This window comes from Coregonus lavaretus (assembly GCF_964263955.1).
Source record: "Coregonus lavaretus genome assembly, chromosome: 26".
NCBI classification, from domain to species: domain Eukaryota; kingdom Metazoa; phylum Chordata; class Actinopteri; order Salmoniformes; family Salmonidae; genus Coregonus; species Coregonus lavaretus.
The window spans coordinates 12,053,280-12,075,508 of NC_140013.1; the positions used below are offsets into that span (position 1 = coordinate 12,053,280).

Consider the following 22,229-nt stretch of genomic DNA (forward strand, 5'->3'; position numbering starts at 1 on the left):
GCGAGAGATAATGGTTATCTAGCAACTCAAATGTCACTCAATTTCCCCAATGCTTTGTGTGTCCCCAAGGGATGGCCAGGCCATGTGCATACATCTCTCTATGCAGTAAGATTTGAGTGTGGTGCATTCTGTAGTCATGAGGGCTTAGGCTCTTGAGCACTTGTCCCCATAATCCAGTGTATTGAAAATGAGACTCCAGCTGTTCGGGGCAGAAAGCTGCAGCCTTGGAGGAGTTTGGGGAGATAAGCACTTGTGCCTTCCATTTTGCCTCGAGGTCCTTTTTCTTCTCGCGCGACTGGCTTCCTTTTTTTGCACTGCTTTATCTATGATATAGGGCTGAGACAGTATTTAAAAAGTGTGTACATGTCATGTCTTTTGGGTTCAGAACAGACCTGGGTTCAGATATTATTTGAAATCATTCAAATACTTTGAGTGTTTGATTGAGGCTGCCTGGAGTGCAAGATGGGTGGGGTTTGCACTTTTGGGACAATTTTATTGGCTCCTTTGCGCCAGGCTAGCTCACTAAGTGCAGCTAAAGTATTTGAAAGAAAACAAATTCTGCTAGAATCCAGAGGTTTGAGTTGTTCCATTGAAATGGGACCTCCATGGCTTTGAAAAAGGATGGATCACAGTCACCTAAGGCCATACATACCCTGTGTTATATAAATTGATCTTCCTTTCTTGTTGTATTAACTTCCTTAATCTGAGATTAATGTAGAGATTGATTTAGAAACAAAACATTGGAGTTTCTCAATATTAGAGATGAATAGACTGACCTTTAAGATGATTGACAGTGACTTTTTTTGATTATTTTATCAACTTTCTCAGATTTGACCTGTAAGACAATAATAGCCTGACAGCCACATTGTAAAGTAGAAGCAACACTTGAGAGCCATTGAGTGGCAGTAGCCACATATTAATATAGCTTGTATCATCGCAGAGAAGTGTTTCAACCAAAAGGCCTACCTTTAATCCTTTAGTCTCTATCCTATTGGATTTAAAGGCCCAATGCAGATATTTTTATCTAAATATAAAATCATTACTGTAATAGTTTTCCATTCAAATGGTCAAAAATAAACAAAAATAGCTTTTTAGCAAAACACTATTTCTCAAGCAAGAATGTTGCTAGGACTGTCTGGGACTGGTCTGAGATGGGGAGGGCAAAACTGAAAACTAGCTGTTATTGGCAGAGAGGTTTGGAACTGTCTTTGTTATTGGTCTATTCAAACTTATACTGCCTGGTGATGGCACCAGGCAAGCAAAAACTCCCTCATGCAAAACCTTCTGATTATAACGTCCTGTGTAGATTGTATTTTCAACTAGCAACTATAAGGAAATAATACTGATACAATCTTTTCACACTTTCACAGTGTTAGTTTCAGCAGATGTACAAGATGATACAAAACCAAGGAAAAACTGTTTTGACTGCACTGGGCCTTTAAAACTGTTGCTAGCCTGTGTGGTACACTATCTCTCAAGACGTGCTCACTGAGATTCTTGTGTTTCTCTCCTTCTGGAGCTTGGGCTGCAGGCTGAAGTGTGCTTGCCAGAGGAACAACGCGTAGGAAGTGGTTTTAGTCAGACAAGGAAGGAGCAACGAGCAATCTGTCAGTGATAATAACGTGACAGCTGGCTACATGCATACTCCTACCTATACAATTGGTTTATGTCAGTATCATCACCCTGCATTATGGCAGACAAGGATTCAGGACATGCCCAATTTCTATAAGTTGATTATGGGCATTGTGTTCCTCACTATGTTCAGATAAGATTACTCCAACTGGGCCTTAAACATAGATGGATGCATTTTACGGTAGGATGTAACCCAATTGAGGCTTTAATATGTTTACCGGCTCCAGAAATAGGTTGTTGTACATCCTTTCCCCCCATCTATCTATTTCATGACAGCTAAACAGGATACCGATTGGTTCATTTGGGATGATAGCACCTTATCGTTATTATTCTTCTAAACCGATCCTACTGTAAGTATAGATAGAAAGTTGTTGGCCTATAGAAGGTTGGGAAAAGTACACATGATATAGTCATTAGTATTCCTGCTTTTCTTTTATGTATTTAGTTTGTAAATATTTTATGTGATATTTCCAATTAGGATGTTTGTTTAGCTGCGGAGAACAGTTCAAAAGAGTAGCTTCGAAATTACATTGTGTTTATTTTTGCTGTGCAGATGGAGATGTTGAGATAGGGTTGGGTATGACTTTGTACGATTAGATTAAACGTGACCTTTCGGTTTGAAATATACTGCATATCCATTTAGAGGTACAATATGCTGGAACTTTACTCTTCAACCACAGAATATTTGAGAAACAATTTCTTGAAGGGAGAGGGGAGAACATCACGCAGCCTTACCCTTTGCCCATGATTCACCAATAACTCCAAGAGCAGGGATTTCAGTGATCTCTAGTCTAAATGAGTTAACCTTACTTTTAGAATATATCAAAAGCATTTAAATGCTTTCGAGTATGACCTGCAGTTAAATATTTCAGATACAGATACAGGAAATGTCTCTATCCACAGTAAATGTTTACGGGAAATGTTTCTATCCACCCATTAAATCTCTCTGTATGATTTTCTCTGTAGTGAGCGTGAGGGCGTTGGATGTCACAGTGACCCAGAGCAGCATCCAGGTAGCCCGCGGCCAGGCGGCCATCTTGCCCTGCTCTTTCTCCACCAGTGCTGCCCTCAACAACCTCAACATTATCTGGATGGTCATCCCGCTGTCCAATGCCAACCAGCCCGAACAGGTAACCCTCCTCTAAACATGTGTATGTGATCTGTGTTGTCTGTGTGCCTCAAAACCGTGTTAATCCTCGGAGCTAAAGCCTAGGCAGGCATTAGCTGTTGAAAGCTAACACAAGTCTTCAGGTCACAGGCAAGGTTACTGGCCCATACACCACCATCACATCCCTCTCCACAGTTCCATACACCTACGCTCCCTCCCTAACCAACAAAATCTCTCAAAACAACTTTATTGACGCGCCAGACTGGTCACCTGTGAATATACTGGACTGTATTCCCATGTGACCCACATGAGTCGCACTCTGACAATAATCACACCGCATGCTTCTGTGCCTGGGCGTACGGCACATACAACACACGCCTGGCCCACCAGACTAGTCCCTGTGAACAGACTTTATCTATAGCCGAGCCAGAATCGGATGTAAGTGGCTGCTCCTGCATGCCCAAAGAAGGTCGCTGTTGTGTTGTAAGGCCATCAAACAAAGCACGCAGGTTTCTCCTGGCCCTTTGATTCGGTCTGATTTCCTCTCATCTGCAGCTGCAGGCACCACAACCTCACCTGCCTCCAACACGTTTAACCTCATCCACATAACGTAATAATCTTCTGCACTAATTAACCTGGAGCAGCTGTTCTCACCAACACACACAGGCACACGGGCACACATGCACACACACACTCAGATAAACGCATGCATGCGTGGGAGCACGCACACACACAACACACAATCAGGCCGACAAGCACACACATGCGTGGACACGCACACACACATACATACAATGAGAAGTAATAAACACACTTACATGACACACACACACACACACACACACAGTAACCACATTCAGAAAAACATACATAGAGGTGCATGCAGCTGAAAAATATCCAATCTTATCCAAATGTGCACACAAGTGCACACACACGCACCATGCTCACACATCACACCTACACACAAGGTTGCACTGCACAGGTATGTACATGCACCCACACACACAGAGAGGCTGTTTTGACACAGTCAAACGCACAGATGGAGAGTGAATTGCTAACGTAGAGCCATTGGCTGTCTTAACCTCCTTCACGCCTGTCTGAGCACCCTTTTGGTGTAAACGGCGAGGCTCGGGAAACATTGTGTCTGGATGATTCTAGCACGAAGGAATTATTCCACCACATTCATTTGGTGACGTAGTCTCAGCGGAGTACAGATGTGCTGTGTGTGTGTGCCACCTCAGGCTTTCAGGCACCGCTACAACAGGAAGAAGACAGTCAGCTCTCGGCTAGCACGACAACACCTCATCAGCGCTACAGTACAGTACAGTAAAGTATTGAAGTCACCTACACTAATCAACTTGGGTAAAGTAGTTTGAGTGCAGCACAATCATGTAAAATTGGCCACACGTTACAATAGATACAGTATGTTTTGCACCAGAGTCAATACCAGTAGAATAACCAGTTGTAATTACCCGGTAACAAGCTAGTAAATACATACAGGTATGACCTAATATGCTTACCTCTTAACTCTAACTTAAGCTCTAAACAGAATTAACATTGGTAAGAACTGTGTCATCGTCTGTAGTTGACATGCTTATTAAAGGGTAGTTACAGAAGTTATTCCCTAAGAGTTATATTGGAATAGTACCAGTAATATAAAGTATTGCCGTACCATAACAGCATTTTGTACCTGTGCAAGAGTTCAGTAAATGTTTGAAATAGGGAGAAACTTCTATCACAAGCGTGCTAGTACTGCATCTTCATGTTGTCTGGTGGGCTGTCTGAAAAGTTCACTGTGGTTTGAGTGTACACCGCTGCCAGTGTTGCGACAGCACAAGGTCACTCTGTAGGAAATGGCTGTCATGAATGATTATGGTTCGAGCCATACACCATGCATAGTTTCTGAAATGATCTTATAAATCTAAGTTTATGACACATACATATTTTTTTTATAGAAAACAGACAATAATTAAAAGCGTACAGTCTATTAAAGTCCTACGTTTTGTCACGTGTGAAGTTTGATCACAGTATTCAGTTTTATGATTTTATATGATATAAAAATGATTTATATTAATTTATATGATTTGTCTTTCTAAAAGAACCACAGGAGTGTTAACACTGGAAATTACAGGCCTCGAGGGACCCCACTTTGAGCAAATGACGACTCTTTTGGACGTCAATATTCTAATGTTGGGACCAGTATCCAACTATGGAATGAAAGGCATACTAATTCTTCCTCACTTACCACACATAGGCCTATGCATACTTGTTTGTTTACTAGTGCAGACTCTCTCGGACTGCTTCGTGTATTTGGTATCTTTTAGAGCATCCCTGTGGTTATGATTAAGATATAAATAAGTTGTTGATAGAGTTTAGTTCACCCAGCTCTAAATTAAACGTGAGAACATCAGTCGTGCTCCTCAAAGACTCAACACTCATAAACCATCAACCTTTTAGGCTGACTGACGATCAGATCCGTCTGCTCACTTCGCAAAGAGAGCTCTTCTAATTCTTCAGTTTGTTTACTCTAATCTTCCATGTTTAGCCTCAGATTAAAGGGGCAATCTGCAGTAGCTACATACATTTTTGGACTGATATGTACCTATTGATTCTTAAGAATATCACTTATAAATGTCTCAAGAGCTTAGTTCAACTGTCGTACCCCATCAGAACCCAAAATATAAGCTTGTTTTACTCCAATGTTTGTAAACAAAGTAAAGCCTCAAAACAAAGTATAGCCACAAAATATGGTTTAAACTATACATTTGATAACATGGATGGTCAGTACTTGCACCCATAGCTCTGTCTATGAATTTGAGTGGTTACATTTTTTCCAGCCCCATCCCTCAGATTTAGCAAAACAATTGTGGGGAGAAGCTTTGTTATTGTTTCAACTGCTGATTGCCGCTTTAAGGCAGAAAGCGTGCAGATGGTGAGGCCTGGTGTGTAGAGCCTTGGAAATTAATCTGTTCATTCTTCTTGACTCCCTAATAAACACTGCTGTATCCTGATGCTAGGTGTTATAAGAAGTATAGGAGATGATCCAGACCAGGGTACTATTCACTAGGCACAAAACGGAAGAAAACGGGCCAAAACTATCTGAACTTGCCCAATAAGAAACGTTTTTTAAACCTTTTGCAACGTTTTGCTATACGTTGTGCCCTAATGAATACAACCCATGTCATGGCTGGTGAGTGTTGGGAAGGGGGTTGTTCAGTGGCTAACAGGCAGGGAGAGGGAATGGGATGGCAGAGGGATATGGCAGTGGACATGGTCTTTGGGGCCAGGCCAGTTCTTACTAGGGATCACCGCCATCTGCACACTGTCCATGACCTCTTTTCCCGGCTACGCGTTAGGTCGCCAATGAGGTCACACGAGAGCGAGGGGTGATCTCACGCACACACACACACACACACACACACACACACACACACACACACACAGACAGACAGACAGACAGAGATACACAGTGGCTGCTGCGGTCGCGGGTGCGTTTGGGTCTTATCACAGCTGAAGGGCTGCCTATTCATCTGCACATAAGAAGACAAAGCGTACAGCGCTCAGGAAATTGCGGCTCCGCAATTTACATGCAGTTAAGCAACAGTGCGGAGGGAGGGAGGGAGAGGAGAGAACATCACACAGCTCTACTGAGACGGTTCTGTGGCTCCCTGGGTCCTTTGAACAGAGCAGTTCAATGGGGTTTCTTTCAAACAACGCTGAATAGCCTCCCTGATTCCTCAGCATGCTTTTGTGTGCCTGGCTAAAGGGTTAGGTGTTTTTTATTTAGAAGGTGCGCGCAAATGGCTGCTTCTATCAGAGTTCAAAGCAACAAAAAGCTTTTGAACACCTCCGACACTCAAACATGCAGCTCGGAAGAGCTCAAATCAATACAGGGTTTCATTTCAATCTTACTAATATCTTTCTGGATGTTTTTCCACTTTGGCATCACTTTTCTGAAGAGAAATTGCATTGCTGATGAATTGATCATGTCAATAGCGTTATGCTTCTTCAAATTATTACCATAGTTACCATAGTTTGGTGTTTTAGTTCCTTGTTGTGTATGATTGTAACAGTATGTTGACCATTGAGCTGTGCCCCCCTTTCTGTTCCCCATTTTTAAGCATGGAAGCTGCTCTTAAATTCATGCTTGTTGTAATGTAAAATACTTGCATAGTTCAGGACATTTTGAAATGATCATATTCTGTGCATTATCATCCAAGAACAACCATGTTATACATGGATGGACCACCTTCCATCCTTTCAGTTGTCAAGTGATGCTTCAGTTTATACTGCAACACTAGGTCGCCCTCTTGTGAAGGTTTGTTGCACCTGCACTCTTTAGTGTCCAGAATCCTCATGCGCTCACTTGCCTGGCTGTTGATTCTCTGTTGTTTGGTTTTATTTAACTGTGGGATGAAGTATTTCATTTTAATTAACTTAATTAAACATTACTTGTTGAATTATCTCTAGTGTGTACCAGAGAAAGGCTTTTGATAAACTTTATAGGATTACATTTAACCTAAGTGATTGTTTTTCAAATCAAATCAAATCAAATGTTTTTTGTCACATGTGCCGAATACATTACATTTACATTTTACATTTACGTCATTTAGCAGACGCTCTCAGGTGTAGACCTTACCGTGAAATGCTTACTTACAAGCCCATAACCAACAACGCAGTTCAAGAAAGAGTTAAGAAAATATTTACTAAATAAACTAAAGTAAAAAAAAATCTAAAATGTGTAAGTCGCTCTGGATAAGAGCGTCTGCTAAATGATGTAAATGTAAATGTAAAATAAAAAGTAACACAATAAAATAATAACGAGGCTATATACAGGGGGTACTGGTATCGAGTCAATGTGCGGGGGTACAGGTTAGTCGAGGTAATTTGTACATGTAGGTAGGGTGTCACGGATTCTGCCGAGGCTGCCCCTCCTCCTTGCTCGGGCAGGCTTCGGTGTTCGTCGTCACCGGAATACTAGCTGCTGCCGATCTATGTTCTATGTTTCTATGTTGCACCTGTTGTCTATTGTCACACACCTGTTGCCCATTATTGTAATCACGCCTTCCCTATTTAACCCAATGTGTTTTGTGCGTGGTTGTTTCCGTTTCGTGTGTTGTTTGTGAGCGGGTTAGTTCCTCCCTGTGTGGAGATATTTCTGTATTGTATTCTTTACTCATTTCTCAGTAAAGTACGTTTCTTCAAGTTCTGTGTCCTGCGCCTGACTTCGACCCACTGACACGCGTGACATAGGGGTAAAGTGACTACGCATAGATAATAAACAGCGAGTAGCAGCAGTGTAAAAACAAAGGGTGGGGGGTGTCAATGTAAATAGTCTGGGTGGCCATTTGATTAATTGTTCGGCTTGGGGGTAGAAGCTGTTAAGGAGACAATCGTTTTGGAGAGATTGCCTCTATAAGATGTTACTATAACTATTCCAAACTGTGCAACAAGGATCTGTGAGTCTTTGACAATTTTTTGGGCCATCCTCTGACACCGCCTAGAATATAGATCCTGGATGGCAGGAAGCTTGGCCCCAGTGATGTACTGGGCCGTACGCACTACCCTCTGTAGCGCCTTACGGTCAGATGCCGAGCTGTTGCCATACCAGGCGGTGATGCAACTGGTCAGGATGCTCTCGATGGTGCAGCTGTAGAACTTTTTGAGGATCTGGGGACCCATGCCAAATCTTTTCAGTCTCCTGAGGGGGAAAGGTGTTGTGGTGCCCTCTTCACGACTGTCTTGGTGTGTTTGGACCATGATAGTTTGTTGGTGATGTGGACACCAAGGAACTTGAAACTCTCGACCCGCTCCACTACAGCCCCGTCGATGTTAATGGCGGCCTGTTCGGCCCGCCTTTTCCTGTAGTCCACGATCAGCTCCTTTGTCTTGCTCACATTGAGGGAGAGGTTGTTGTCCTGGCACTACACTGCCAGGTTTCTGACCTCCTCCCTATAGGCTGTCTTATTGTTGTCGGGGATCAGACCTACCACTGTTGCGTCGTCAGCAAACTTAATGATGGTGTTGGAGTCATGTTTGGCCACGCAGTCGTGGGTGAACAGGGAGTACAGGAGGGGACTAAGCACGCACCCCTGAGGGGCCCCAGTGTTGAGGATCAGCGTGGCAGATGTGTTGTTGCCTACTCTTACCACCTGGGGGCGGCACGTCAGGAAGTCCAGGATCCAGTTGCAGAGGGAGGTGTTTAGTCTCAGTGTCCTTAGCTTAGTGATGAGCCTTGTGGGCACTATGGTGTTGAACCCTGTAGTCAATGAATAGCATTCTCACATGGGTGTTCCTTTTGTCCAGGTGGGAAAGGGCAGTGTGGTGTGCGATTGAGATTGCGTCAACTGTGGATCTGTTGGGAATTGGAGTGGATCTAGTGTTTCCGGGACGATGGTGTTGATGTGAGCCATGACCAGCCTTTCAAAGCACTTCATGGCTACCGACGTGAGTGCTACGGGCCGGTAATCAATTAGGCAGGTTACCTTCACTTTCTTGGGCACAGGGACTATGGTGGTCTGCTTGAAACATGTTGGTATTACAGACTCGGTCAGGGAGAGGTTGAAAATGTCAGTGAAGACACTTGCCAGTTGGTCCGCGCATGTTTTGAGTACACGTCCTGGTAATCCGTCTGGCCCCGCGGCTTTGTGAATGTTGACCTGTTTAAAGGTCTTGCTCACATCGGCTACGGAGAGCGTGATCACACAGTTGTCCGGAACAGGTGGTGCTCTCATGCATGCTTCAGTGTTGCTTGCCTCGAAGCGAGCATAAATGGCATTTAGCTCGTCTGGTAGGCTCGTGTCATTGGGCAGCTCGCGGCTGGGTTTGTCTTTGTAGTCCGTAATAGTTTGCAAGCCCTGCCACATCCGACGAGCGTCAGATTTAAGATACCGTCATACCCTTTATTTCCTCCAGATCCAACAATTCAGAGCATTATGTTTGTATCTCAATATAAAGCTCTGCATCAATTGACATCTAGGTAATGCACTTTTCCCTGCTGACCCAGGATGGATAGAGTTGGCCACAGTTTCATAAACTCACACCTGGATGTACAGTGACAGAAAATGTCTGATGTTCCATAGAAATATAAGTGGTCATTCGCACATCCTAGAAATATAACAGAAAGGCCGGCAGATTGTATGTTCCTAATTCGATCCATAGGAACTTCGTTAGGTCAAACTAATGATATTCCATATAAATGATGTTAGTGAATCTCTGCCTTTGTCTTTCTCATCTCAGGTGATCATCTACCAAGGTGGCCAAGTGTTCAGTCTAGCCAACCACTTAAATGGCCGGGTGGGTTTCGTGGCCACCATGCCCAGCACAAGTGCTTCTATCTTCATCAACAACACCCAGCTGTCAGACACGGGGACCTACCAGTGCCTGGTCAACAACCTCCCCGACAGAGGGGGGCGCAACATCGGGGTCATCGGCCTCACCGTGCTGGGTAAAACACACACTGCTGCATTAGAATTACAATGAAGTTGTATACTATACACATATAGCCTGGCCACTATAACTTGACTACTGACCAGGCTACTGTGCATAGCCTACTGTGATACAAATGGATGCATTAAAACGAGAAAGTGTAAACGCATTGTATATTGTAAGAATTCTATTGTATGACATGAGCTTTTATTTTGACAAATGAGTGTCCTAAGCTGGTTTTAAAGATGACTCTTATAGCATGCTGGTACACCACAGTTCTGTATGTGTATACTATAAAAACAAGACCTGCTTTGGATAAGAGCATCTGTTAAATGACTCAAATGTAACGTAAAATGTAACCCCAATGCCTCTTCAGGAGGCTAGGATCTGTCTGTGCTGATCACTAAGGTACTAACTATACCCCTCTCTCTCTCTCCCTCCTTCCTCTCCAGTGCCCCCCTCGGTGCCCGCATGCCGTATCCAGGGAACGCTGGACGTGGGCGCTGACATCATGCTGATGTGCAGCAGCGAGGAGGGGATCCCCACGCCCACCTACGCCTGGGAGAAGTTGGAATCGCTGCCCAAGCTGCCCCACACCGCCATGCAAGGTATTAAACCCCTGGCCGTGGGCGTGCCCTTTTGCCCCACCTTCGCTGGTAAATCAACGAGTATCTTCACGTGGCTCAGCCCGCCCACCCCCCAACTCTGCCCCTCAGGGTGCCACCACCCACCCTGGTCCAGTTCAGGGCCTGCATTCACAAAGCATCTCACAGTAGGAGCTGGTCACCAGTTCCTGTCATTTTAGTAATTATGATCTACAAGGTAAACTGATCCTAGATCAGCACTCCTACTCTGTGACGTTTTTTGAATACGGACCCAGTTTTATTTGTGTGTGTGTGTGTGAGCCGTGCAGTGGCCTCTCCTCTCTCTCTCCAGCTGTGTCATCACAGCACAGTGTGATTCTCACCGTACTACACTACTGCTCGCTTCAACACAAGGCTACCCTCCACAAGAACCAATCGGCTTAGGTTTCCTTCATTACTCCTCCTCCTGCCGGTCTGTGTTGTTTAACACAGTAGACATCAACTGTACCAATACTGCCACCATGATATCTGTCTGCAAAACAGCCCATGTTGCAGAGAAGAGGGTAGTGGGGATATCTAGGCCAGTAATCTGGATGTAGTGCTTATGTGGATTGTTCCAAGCTCCCATGGTAGCCTTTTCTTAAAGGCAGTAGTGTAATATAACGTAATACTCCATAAAGTATCAGACATATGAACAATGGCACTGTAACAATGGCACAGCAAGGTGCTGTATAATATACAAAATGTACACCAGCCGTTTTACGGTAAGTGATTTGGTGCCCTCTATTGGGTTTTTGCCAGTAGTCCCAGTTAATGTACCATATCCTAAAGTAAGTTGAATAATGCTGTTACTTGAAATAACATATCTGCATAAGCTAAATAAGCTGTGCTCAACAATTATTTCAACTGCCTAAATGATTTGAAATTATTTTGGTTATTTCAATTATGTAAGTAATGTATGAATGTATTGGAACACATTACAAGCAAATGGTTACATGAATCATTAGTCCAAAAGGAATTTCATGCATATTTAATGCCAATGCATTTTAATAAGATGTTTTTGTGTTTTGTCTATTTGTTCTGGGATTGTTGATGGTGTTCCCCAGTGATGTTTTAACCCCAGACTGGCATGGTTTGTGTTTAAACCCCAGACCAGATGCAAGGGACCGTAACACTGAGGAACATCAGCACCAGTACATCTGGTCTGTACCAGTGTACAGCCTCCAACGCCATCGGCAAGAGCACCTGTCTACTCAACCTGCAGGTTGTGGCACGTAAGTACCCAACATAATGATGACATAAGCACGGCTTTGTGCAGTACCACTCGGAATAAATAAATAAAAACTTTTAAAAAAGTTACATCCTTTGAATACACATTTTAATGTTAAAAATGATTTCACTCTGGAAATATTCCTCCATGATATTTTTATTTTATTTTAAGGGGTAGATCAGCTTTAATATTGCAGATAGACTGTGGCTTCTATCAATGTAATTGTCTGCATCCTTTCCAATACCCAATATATATTTTTTGTAATTATATATATTATTTTAAATATAGATTTTTTTAAATATACTTTCCTTCTTTATTATTTTCCCCTAAGCCTATCAACCCTCCTGTAATTGGAATAAACTAATGGACAACAATAATTTGGCTTCTACAGTGGGGAAAGAAAGTATTTAGTCAGCCACCAATTGTGCAAGTTCTCCCACTTAAAAAGATGAGAGATGCCTGTAATTTTCATCATATGTACACGTCAACTATGACAGACAAATTGAGAATTTTTTTCTCCAGAAAATCACATTGTAGGATTTTTAATGAATTTATTTGCAAATTATGGTGGAAAATAAGTATTTGGTCACCTACAAACAAGCAAGATTTCTGGCTCTCACAGACCTGTAACTTCTTCTTTAAGAGGCTCCTCTGTCCTCCATTCGTTACCTGTATTAATGGCACCTGTTTGAACTTGTTATCAGTATAAAAGACACCTGTCCACAACCTCAAACAGTCACACTCCAAACTCCACTATGGCCAAGACCAAAGAGCTGTCAAAGGACACCAGAAACAAAATTGTAGACCTGCACCAGGCTGGGAAGACTGAATCTGCAATAGGTAAACAGCTTGGTTTGAAGAAATCAACTGTGGGAGCAATTATTAGGAAATGGAAGACATACAAGACCACTGATAATCTCCCTCGATCTGGGGCTCCACGCAAGATCTCACCCCGTGGGGTCAAAATGATCACAAGAACGGTGAGCAAAAATCCCAGAACCACACGGGGGGACCTAGTGAATGACCTGCAGAGAGCTGGGACCAAAGTAACAAAGCCTACCATCAGTAACACACTACGCCACCAGGGACTCAAATCCTGCAGTGCCAGACGTGTCCCCCTGCTTAAGCCAGTACATGTCCAGGCCCGTCTGAAGTTTGCTAGAGTGCATTTGGATGATCCAGAAGAGGATTGGGAGAATGTCATATGGTCAGATGAAACCAAAAAATAACTTTTTGGTAAAAACTCAACTCCTCGTGTTTGGAGGACAAAGAATGCTGAGTTGCATCCAAAGAACACCATACCTACTGTGAAGCATGGGGGTGGAAACATCATGCTTTGGGGCTGTTTTTCTGCAAAGGGACCAGGACGACTGATCCGTGTAAAGGAAAGAATGAATGGGGCCATGTATCGTGAGATTTTGAGTGAAAACCTCCTTCCATCAGCAAGGGCATTGAAGATTAAACGTGGCTGGGTCTTTCAGCATGACAATGATCCCAAACACACCGCCCGGGCAACGAAGGAGTGGCTTCGTAAGAAGCATTTCAAGGTCCTGGAGTGGCCTAGCCAGTCTCCAGATCTCAACCCCATAGAAAATCTTTGGAGGGAGTTGAAAGTCTGTGTTGCCCAGCGACAGCCCCCAAACATCACTGCTCTAGAGGAGATCTGCATGGAGGAATGGGCCAAAATACCAGCAACAGTGTGTGAAAACCTTGTGAAGACTTACAGAAAACGTTTGACCTGTGTCATTGCCAACAAAGGGTATATAACAAAGTATTGAGAAACTTTCGTTATTGACCAAATACTTATTTTCCACCATAATTTGCAAATAAATTCATTAAAAATATTTTTTCTCATTTTGTCTGTCATAGTTGACGTGTACCTATGATGAAAATTACAGGCCTCTCTCATCTTTTTAAGTGGGAGAACTTGAACAATTGGTGGCTGACTAAATACTTTTTTCCCCCACTGTACTTCCAGCTTATACATACTACAACAATTTCACGGACAGTATATTTTATATTAGTTCTCTTTTGTTTGTTTTTAGTCCCAGCCTTCAGCTACTCAAGGAGAACTTTGTTCCCACGCTCCCCCTCTCCCAATTCCACCCCTGGCAGTGGGTAGTAACACTGTCAGCGGAGTTAGTATGCTGCTACTGCACTCGCCTGACCCTGACAATTTTAGTGAGTGGCTTGTTTGGGGTTTGTGACTGTTTCATGGAGTAAATGGCATGTCACCGGTTGTCACTGGCAGGGTGGCTGTGGCTGTGGTGAGTTCTCTGACAGAGGCTCGGGGGCTGTCTGTTTGTCAGGGAAGGGACGCACTGTTAGATCAGGAGAGTGATCCTATAAAATCTTTATTGCCACTCAGCCATCTGTTCAGCTGTAAACAATGACAGCATCATTCTCCCAGCGTATGTTTCAGCATGTATGATTAAACACCTGCCACTGTACTACTCTCTCTGAGCTGTAGGACAACAGACTGACCTTATAGTGGAAATGACTAGTATTAATACACGTATTTGTTGTGGTTTTTAAAAGTGAGTACATCATTACGTCCTGGAGAACCACGGGGCATGTTGTTGGCGTTCAACCAAAGCTCCTCAATGTTTTATTCATATCATAATACAGGCCTTACTAGAGTGGCTTCATGCCACGGATGAATACATTGAGGGAAAAAAGTATTTGATCCCCTGCTGATTTTGTACGTTTGCCCACTGACAAAGACATGATCAGTCTATAATTTTAATGGTAGGTTTATTTGAACAGTGAGAGACAGAATAACAACAAAAAAATCCAGAAAAACGCATGTCAAAAATGTTATAAATTGATTTGCATTTTAATGAGGGAAATAAGTATTTGACCCCTCTGCAAAACATGACTTAGTACTTGTTGGCAAAACCCTTGTTGGCAATCACAGATGTCAGACGTTTCTTGTAGTTGGCCACCAGGTTTGCACACATCTCAGGAGGGATTTTGTTCCACTCCTCTTTGCAGATCTTCTCCAAGTCATTAAGGTTTCGAGGCTGACGTTTGGCAACTCGAACCTTCAGCTCCCAGATTTTCTATGGGAGCAAGGTCTGGAGACTGGCTAGGCCACTCCAGGACCTTAATGTGCTTCTTCTTGAGCCACTCCTTTGTTGCCTTGGCCGTGTATTTTGGGTCATTGTCATGCTGGAATACCCATCCACGACCCATTTTCAATGTCCTGGCTGAGGGAAGGAGGTTCTCACCCAAGATTTGATGGTACATGGCCCCGTCCATCGTCCCTTTGATGCGGTGAAGTTGTCCTCTCCTCTTAACAGAAAAACATCCCCAAAGCATAATGTTTCCACCTCCATGTTTGACGGTGGGGATGGTGTTCTTGGGGTCATAGGCAGCATTCCTCCTCCTCCAAACACGGCGAGTTCAGTTGATGCCAAAGAGCTCGATTTCGGTCTCATCTGACCACAACACTTTCACCCAGTTCTCCTCTGAATCATTCAGATGTTCATTGGCAAACTTCAGACGGCCCTGTATATGTGCTTTCTTGAGCAGGGGGACCTTGCGGGCGCTGCAGGAATTCAGTCCTTCACGGCGTAGTGTGTTACCAATTGTTTTCTTGGTGACTATGGTCCCAGCTGCCTTGAGATCATTGACAAGATCCTCCCGTGTTGTTCGGGGCTGATTCCTTACCATTCTCATGATCATTGCAACTCCACGAGGTGAGATCTTGCATGGAGCCCCAGGCCGAGGGAGATTGACAGTTATTTTGTGTTTCTTCCATTTGGTAACAAGCTGAGATTAGGAGCACTTCCTTTAAGAGTGTGCTCTAATCTCAGCTCGTTACCTGTATAAAATACACCTGGGAGCCAGAAATCTTTCTGATTGAGATGGGGTCAAATACTTATTTCCCTCATTAAAATGCAAATCAATTTATAACATTTTTGAAATGCATTTTTCTGGATTTCTTTGTTGTCTCTCACTGTTCAAATAAACCTACCATTAAAATTATAGACTGATAATTTCTTTGTCAGTGGGCAGACGTACAAAATCATCAGGGGATCAAATACTTTTTTCCCTCACTGTAGGTGTTTGTGCTGAGGTTCAGGAGCTAGCAGTATTGAAAGTAGTTGTTGTAGAGGCATGACCGGTCGTGTGTGATTTGGGTCCCGTTCATTAGGGCACACCGTAGCAAAACGTTTTGTAATGGAAAACAAGTCTTTCATATTGGAGAAGTTAATCCCGGTTTCAGTCCATTTTCTTCTGTTTTGTACTTAATGAACATGACTTAGTCTCTCTCTCTCTTTCTCCCCTGGTCCTTCAGCCCAGCCCCAGAGTGTGGGTCTCATAGCTGGCACCATCGCCACGGGCGTGCTGGCTGTCATCATCTGCTCTCTACTGGTGCTGGTTACACTCTTCTACTGGAAGAACAAGAACAAATACGAGGAGGAGGAGATACCCAACGAGATCAGGTGGGTCTTTCATTGGCTTCCTGCTTTCTTCCATCTCTGTCCATCTATAGCAACACACTAGTCTAAACATTAGACCCTGGACTCACCATAACTGTTCTGGTGCCGTGCATTTGATAGGCTACATAGAATATGTAGTAGATACGTGTTGAAAACGGAGATATACTGTATCCTTGAAATTACCCTTTTGAAGTCAGTTTTATCCATTTGCTGAGGTGTTCAAACTTCAAACTCTCCAACTTGTCTTCATCACACCCCAATTTGTTATTTCAAACACTGTGAATTCTCTGTCGCTTGTTTAAATGGCATGCTATTCTTCCCCTATATTACTTTATAAATACATTTGAAGATAAATCATTGCTGGAATGTTTCAGCTCTGAGCTAGTGGGATAACATCTGCCTCATTTGGGTGTTGATAATGTCCCTGAATTTAAATGTGGTCTCAATGTGGTGCCTCTGCACTTATACCACTGACATTTAACATGTTCTCTAACACCATTTATCAGGACCAAGCTGTGGAAGTGAATGTCACTCCTCTTAGAGTGATACATTTTTTAAGAATGGTTTGAGAAACCTCCTAAACCGTTTTTTTTGTCATTCCAGTTGGAACCACTTGTCCTTGTTTTGTCATTTAGGCCTTCCCAATCATTGCAAGCACTATTCCGACTAGATGATACCAATATTGGATTTATAATACAAGTGAACATCAGTTGTGGTTGTTGATCATCAAACACAACAGGCCACTGTGGCTCATCTGAAGCCAGAAGTAAATATTATCTCTCTGGCTAATATAGGTTTGCCAAAAGGTGCCCCATAGCTGTTTAACTATTCATTTCTATGTCCTAAATATAATAAGTCATGCATATTGCATGCTCATTTAATTGACTGTCTCACTTAAATCCCTTTTTATAACAGAGACATCTCCATCGCTATCAGGTCCACTAATTTTCATCTGCGAAAAGAGAGTGTTCAAAACAGTGTAATATCTAATTAGTGGAGATCAAACACAACATTTTTCCAATAAACATTCACAGTAAGGAACACTGACTGCTCAGACTGGGGTTACAAATAGATTTGCCTATTTAAAAGTTTATAAACTTTAAAAAACTGTTTGAAAGAAACAATCCCACTATTTGCAATTATGAGTACATTTCCGACTAGCGTTTTCATTAACAGCTCAGTCAAACATGAAGAAGAAGAAAACCCAGTGGAATTTAAGCTGCAGATTACATCATAGGGCATTGACTAAACAGTTAGAATTGGAAGAGAAACCTAATTGAGTATTAAGATGTTGCAACACACTTGTTAACGTAAAAGCACCAAATACATATGTCACATATGATGTTGATGGAAATACGTTCAAGAGTGACATATTACTTAAGAGATTGGGATGGATATGGAAACCTGTTAACAGTGACTTTTAACCTCCTGTAATTTCTGTAGTCCCTATAGTGACCTCCCGTGCCCTTTGTGCTTGACAGGGAGGACGACCTGCCCCCTAAGAGGTCGTCGTCAGTGAAAGCGTTTCACGCCGACGCCTCATCCTCAGAGAACGACACCCTGACGTCCACCAACACCTACAACAGCCGCTACTGGCACAACCCCAAGCCCAACTACGACACCAACTCCTACACCCGCTACAACGGCGACACGCGCCAGACGTTCTCTACGGGGCAGGCAGGACACACAGGTCAAAAGGGGGTACATGCAGCTCACACAGGACACGGGACGCTGGCGCCGCCGGGCTCCGCCCCACTGGCCCGCCAGGCCTACTCCAATGGTAGCCACACCCTCCCCCCGCCCAAGACTCTGGTAGTCACTACCAACTCCGCCCCCTCCCCGCCCACCATGGTGCGCAGCAATGGCTCGGTGAGCCTGAAGCCTGTGACGGTGGCATCGCACGGCGGGTACACGCACTCGTACGCCGTAAGCCAGGCCACGCTGGAGCGCATGGGCGCCGTGCCCGTCTTGGCACCAGCCCAGAGCAGAGCAGGCTCTCTGGTCTAAAGTAAACTGTTACTGGGCTGAACCAGCCTGCCTCACCACTTCTTCTCTGTTTCTCTCTCTCTGTTTCTCCCTTTTTAACTCATAAACAGGATTTTACAATACCGACTTCATCTAATGCCAACGTCTCCAAGTACAGGACCTCGTTTAAAAACAGTGCCAGGTGTTCTATTCCTTTTGGTTTGTTTTGTATCTCTTCTTGGGTGTGGTTTTCTCTCACTGGTTCCTTGCATTAAATGGCTGTAACCACTGGGATTATACACAAAAGTCACACATAATCATCTGACGTTTCAGGTGATTGTGACTGTGGGTTTTGGACTCATCATGACAGTGAGCATTAACCGTTTAATCTCTGTGTTTTAACCACATCTAGACACTCCAAACCCTGCAAGTCCCATGGAGAACCATCCGAATGTGCATGTACTGTATATTCCATTGAAAACAAACAACCAGATTCTTGCTAGTATTTCATATCACTCAGCTTTTGCGGTGATAATAATTGTTTCTTATCTTTAAAAAATGACAGAGATGTTCTTTGATTCACTGCAGTGGTCTTACATGAACAGAGCCATGGTGGTGGAAATGGCCTTAGAAGAGCAGAGAGTTACGGAAGGGATTTCTGGTGAATTACCAAATGGCAAAGACAACAGAATGGCACAACACAGTAGGCTGGTCCCGTGACTGGACAGGGGTTTTCTGATTCTGTTCATTAGCTCCAACTTCAACATGTTTATTCGTTTTTGCACGGTAGCACACTTTTAATCACCAACTCCTCTGAAGAAATGTCTTATTATAGAACGGTCTTACTTACGCATCCCCTTACCTCTACAGTGAAACTTGTAAGGATTCAGCATTTACATTGATTAGGTCCAGTATCGATAACTACGGTCTTACCTCAAGATTCCATTACGTTAAAAAACCTTTCCCTGAAACTTGAATCTGCAGTTTGAGACATACTGACAGTGTTTATGGAAGTCAGTGATATTGTATACATACTGCTGATTTATTCTAACAAAATCCAATCTCACATCAGTGCTGCTTTGACAAGAAAACATAGGGGACATCTTATTTAATAAATCCTTTCTAAGAAAAATTATATTTAAAGGGGATTTCCCTTGAGAATGCTAACAATTACTTTTTTGTACCTACTGTAAATATTGTAACTACTGGTAGGCTGGGTTGTGAATTTAAGAAAAATACTTCTGTTTCCAATGGATGCATATTTTACAACTCGTATGTCTTAATTTAAGAGGTCTATTCATTTCTGTTAACAGACACTAAACTGGGTTTTGTAGACTGTTGTTTTGTGTTTGTAAAGAAGGGATGTCTAATTTGTACAACTAGGTGTCCTCTGTGGGTGCAGCTGCAAGTTTGGGCTGTGCAATTCATACAAAATGGCAAAGTATCACAGAAACCCGTATACTAAAATGATTGTCTGCATCTGTTGATGTATTAACAAACGTATACTCTATCGATTGTTTTCCAGGGCACTTGGATTTTTTCACAGCTACAAATTCCAGCATTAAAAAGTTACTTAAGTATCCCCAATGATAGTTGAAAATGAAATTAATACCACCTGTAATTAAATATCTAGGTTTGTTCCAGCAGTGTTGTAGTCTTGCTATTGAGGTAGGAATCAGAATGTTTTGGGGGCCATATTTTTTAGACCGTTTTTAGACCTTAAACTAACTGCTGATTTATGTTTTTATATGAATTGTACAATATTATCTATCCTGCTCTTTGCATTGAAAGTCATTAATATTCAACTTAATATTTCACTTGAAAGACAAATTGTTTTGATATTGTGTGATATTACATTAAGAAAATGTTACAATTTGTTTAAGGGTAACCAAAAAAAACACTTCACTCCTGAGAAATCGTGTCTCCTGTATTTGGTGTCAGGATCTTTCTCATTCGGTCTCTACATCTACTGTACCTAATGATAGCTGTGGTCTCTACAGTATGAATTTGGCCATTCAATGTGCTCAAGTTAAGTGTTATTGAATTTAATTGAAATATGCTCCAGTAAGAATCCATTAGATGTATTCAATTAAACCTCCTCAAGTAAACCATTATGGATGGTGAGCAGAACTTTCTGTCCTGAAGCAATAAAGACCTACCAGGTGAACCACATTAGGAGGACCTGTTGATGTACAAGATAGACATTTATCAAACTGTTCCTTTTCTGTCGTTCACTCAGCTGATTGGCTGAGGTCCCTGCTCATTGGCTTATGTGTCATGTCTCATTCCCTCTGTCAGGGAACCAAGATTATATTAGTAACTTAATAATTAAAAGCAAATTGCTTAATTTTATCTCTGAAAGCGGCCATGACTAAAACACTGTTCAGTCTGATCAGGTAATATTCACAACTTTGGAGAGTATTCTTTGCGTATGTTTGGTGTTCAGGGACTTGTTTCAACGTCAGAGTACATCCATGTGATTTATGTATGTACTGTTTTATGTACAGTGCCTTCAGAAAGTATGCATACTCCTTGACTTATTCCACATTTTGTTGTGTTACAGCCTGAATTTATTGAAAATGAAATACAGAAATATCTCATTTACATAAGTATTCACACCCCTGAGTTAATACATGTTCCAATCACCTTTGGCAGTGATTACAGCTGTCAGTCTTTCTAGGTATGTCTCCAAGAGCTTTGCACACCTGGATTGTACAATATTTGCCCATTATTCTTTTTTAAATTCTTCAAGCTCTGTCAAGTTGGTTGTTGATCATTGCTAGACAGCCATTTTCAAGTCTTGCCATAGATTTTCAAGCTGATTTAAGTCAGAACTGTAACTCGGCCACTCAGGAACATTCACTGTCTTCTTGGTAAGAAACTCCAGTGTAGATTTTTAGCCTATTTTAGGTAATTGTTCTGCTGAAAGGTGAATTCATTTCTCAGTGTCTAGTGGAAAGCAGACTGAACCAGGTTTTCCTCTAGGATTTTGCCTGTGCATTCTATTTATTTATTTTGTCCTGAAAAACAAGCATACCCATAACATGATGCAACCACCACTATGCTTGAAAATATGAGGAGTGGTACTCAGTAATGTGTTGTGTTGGATTTGCCCCAAACATAACACTTTGTATTCAGGACAAAAAGTTAATTGCTTTGCCACATTGCAGTATTACTTTAGTGCTTTGTTGCAAGCAGGATGTATGTTTGGAATATTTGCATTCTGTACAGGCTTCCTTTTTCACTCCTGCCAATTAGGTTAGTATTGTGGAGTAACTACAATGTTGTTGATCTTTCCTCAGTTAGGAAGGACACCTGTATCTTTGTAGTGACTGAGGTGTATTGATACACCAGACAAAGTGTAATTAATAACTTCACCATACTCAAAGGGATATTCAATGTCTGCTTTTTTTTACCCATCTACCAATGGGTGCCTTTCTTTGCGAAGCATTGGAAAACCTCCCTGGTCTCTGTGTTTGAAATTCACTGCTCGACAGAGGGACCTAACAGATAATTGTATGTGTGGGGTAATGAGATGAGGTAGCCATTCAAAAAATCATGCTAAACACTATTATTGCACACAGAGTGAGTCCATGCAACTTATTATGTGACTTGTTGAGCAAAGTTTTACTTCTGAATTTATGTAGGCTTGCCATAACAAAGAGGTTGAATACTTATTTCAAGACATTTCAGCCTTTCAGTTGTAATTATTATTTTTTTGACTTCGAAAAACATAATTCCACTTTATGGGGTATTGTGTGTAGGCCAGTGACCAAACAAATCTAAATGTAATC

At 42.4% G+C, this 22,229-nt stretch overlaps 1 protein-coding gene across 1 annotated transcript in view; it reads left to right on the top strand.

Moving 5' to 3' along the window:
* LOC311101714 (immunoglobulin superfamily member 11-like) overlaps positions 1 to 18,477 on the top strand; it is a gene marked incomplete at both ends in the record, with an annotated part of 91,416 nt that extends 72,939 nt beyond the window's left edge. Inside the window, 6 exons of the mRNA XM_084142877.1 lie at positions 2,599 to 2,762; positions 9,980 to 10,187; positions 10,621 to 10,824; positions 11,904 to 12,026; positions 16,326 to 16,473; positions 17,952 to 18,477. Of these exons, the coding sequence (XP_083999003.1) occupies positions 2,599 to 2,762; positions 9,980 to 10,187; positions 10,621 to 10,824; positions 11,904 to 12,026; positions 16,326 to 16,473; positions 17,952 to 18,477 (1,373 nt within the window). The remainder of the gene's footprint in view (positions 1 to 2,598; positions 2,763 to 9,979; positions 10,188 to 10,620; positions 10,825 to 11,903; positions 12,027 to 16,325; positions 16,474 to 17,951) is intronic.
* Positions 18,478 to 22,229: the final 3,752 nt, after the last annotated feature.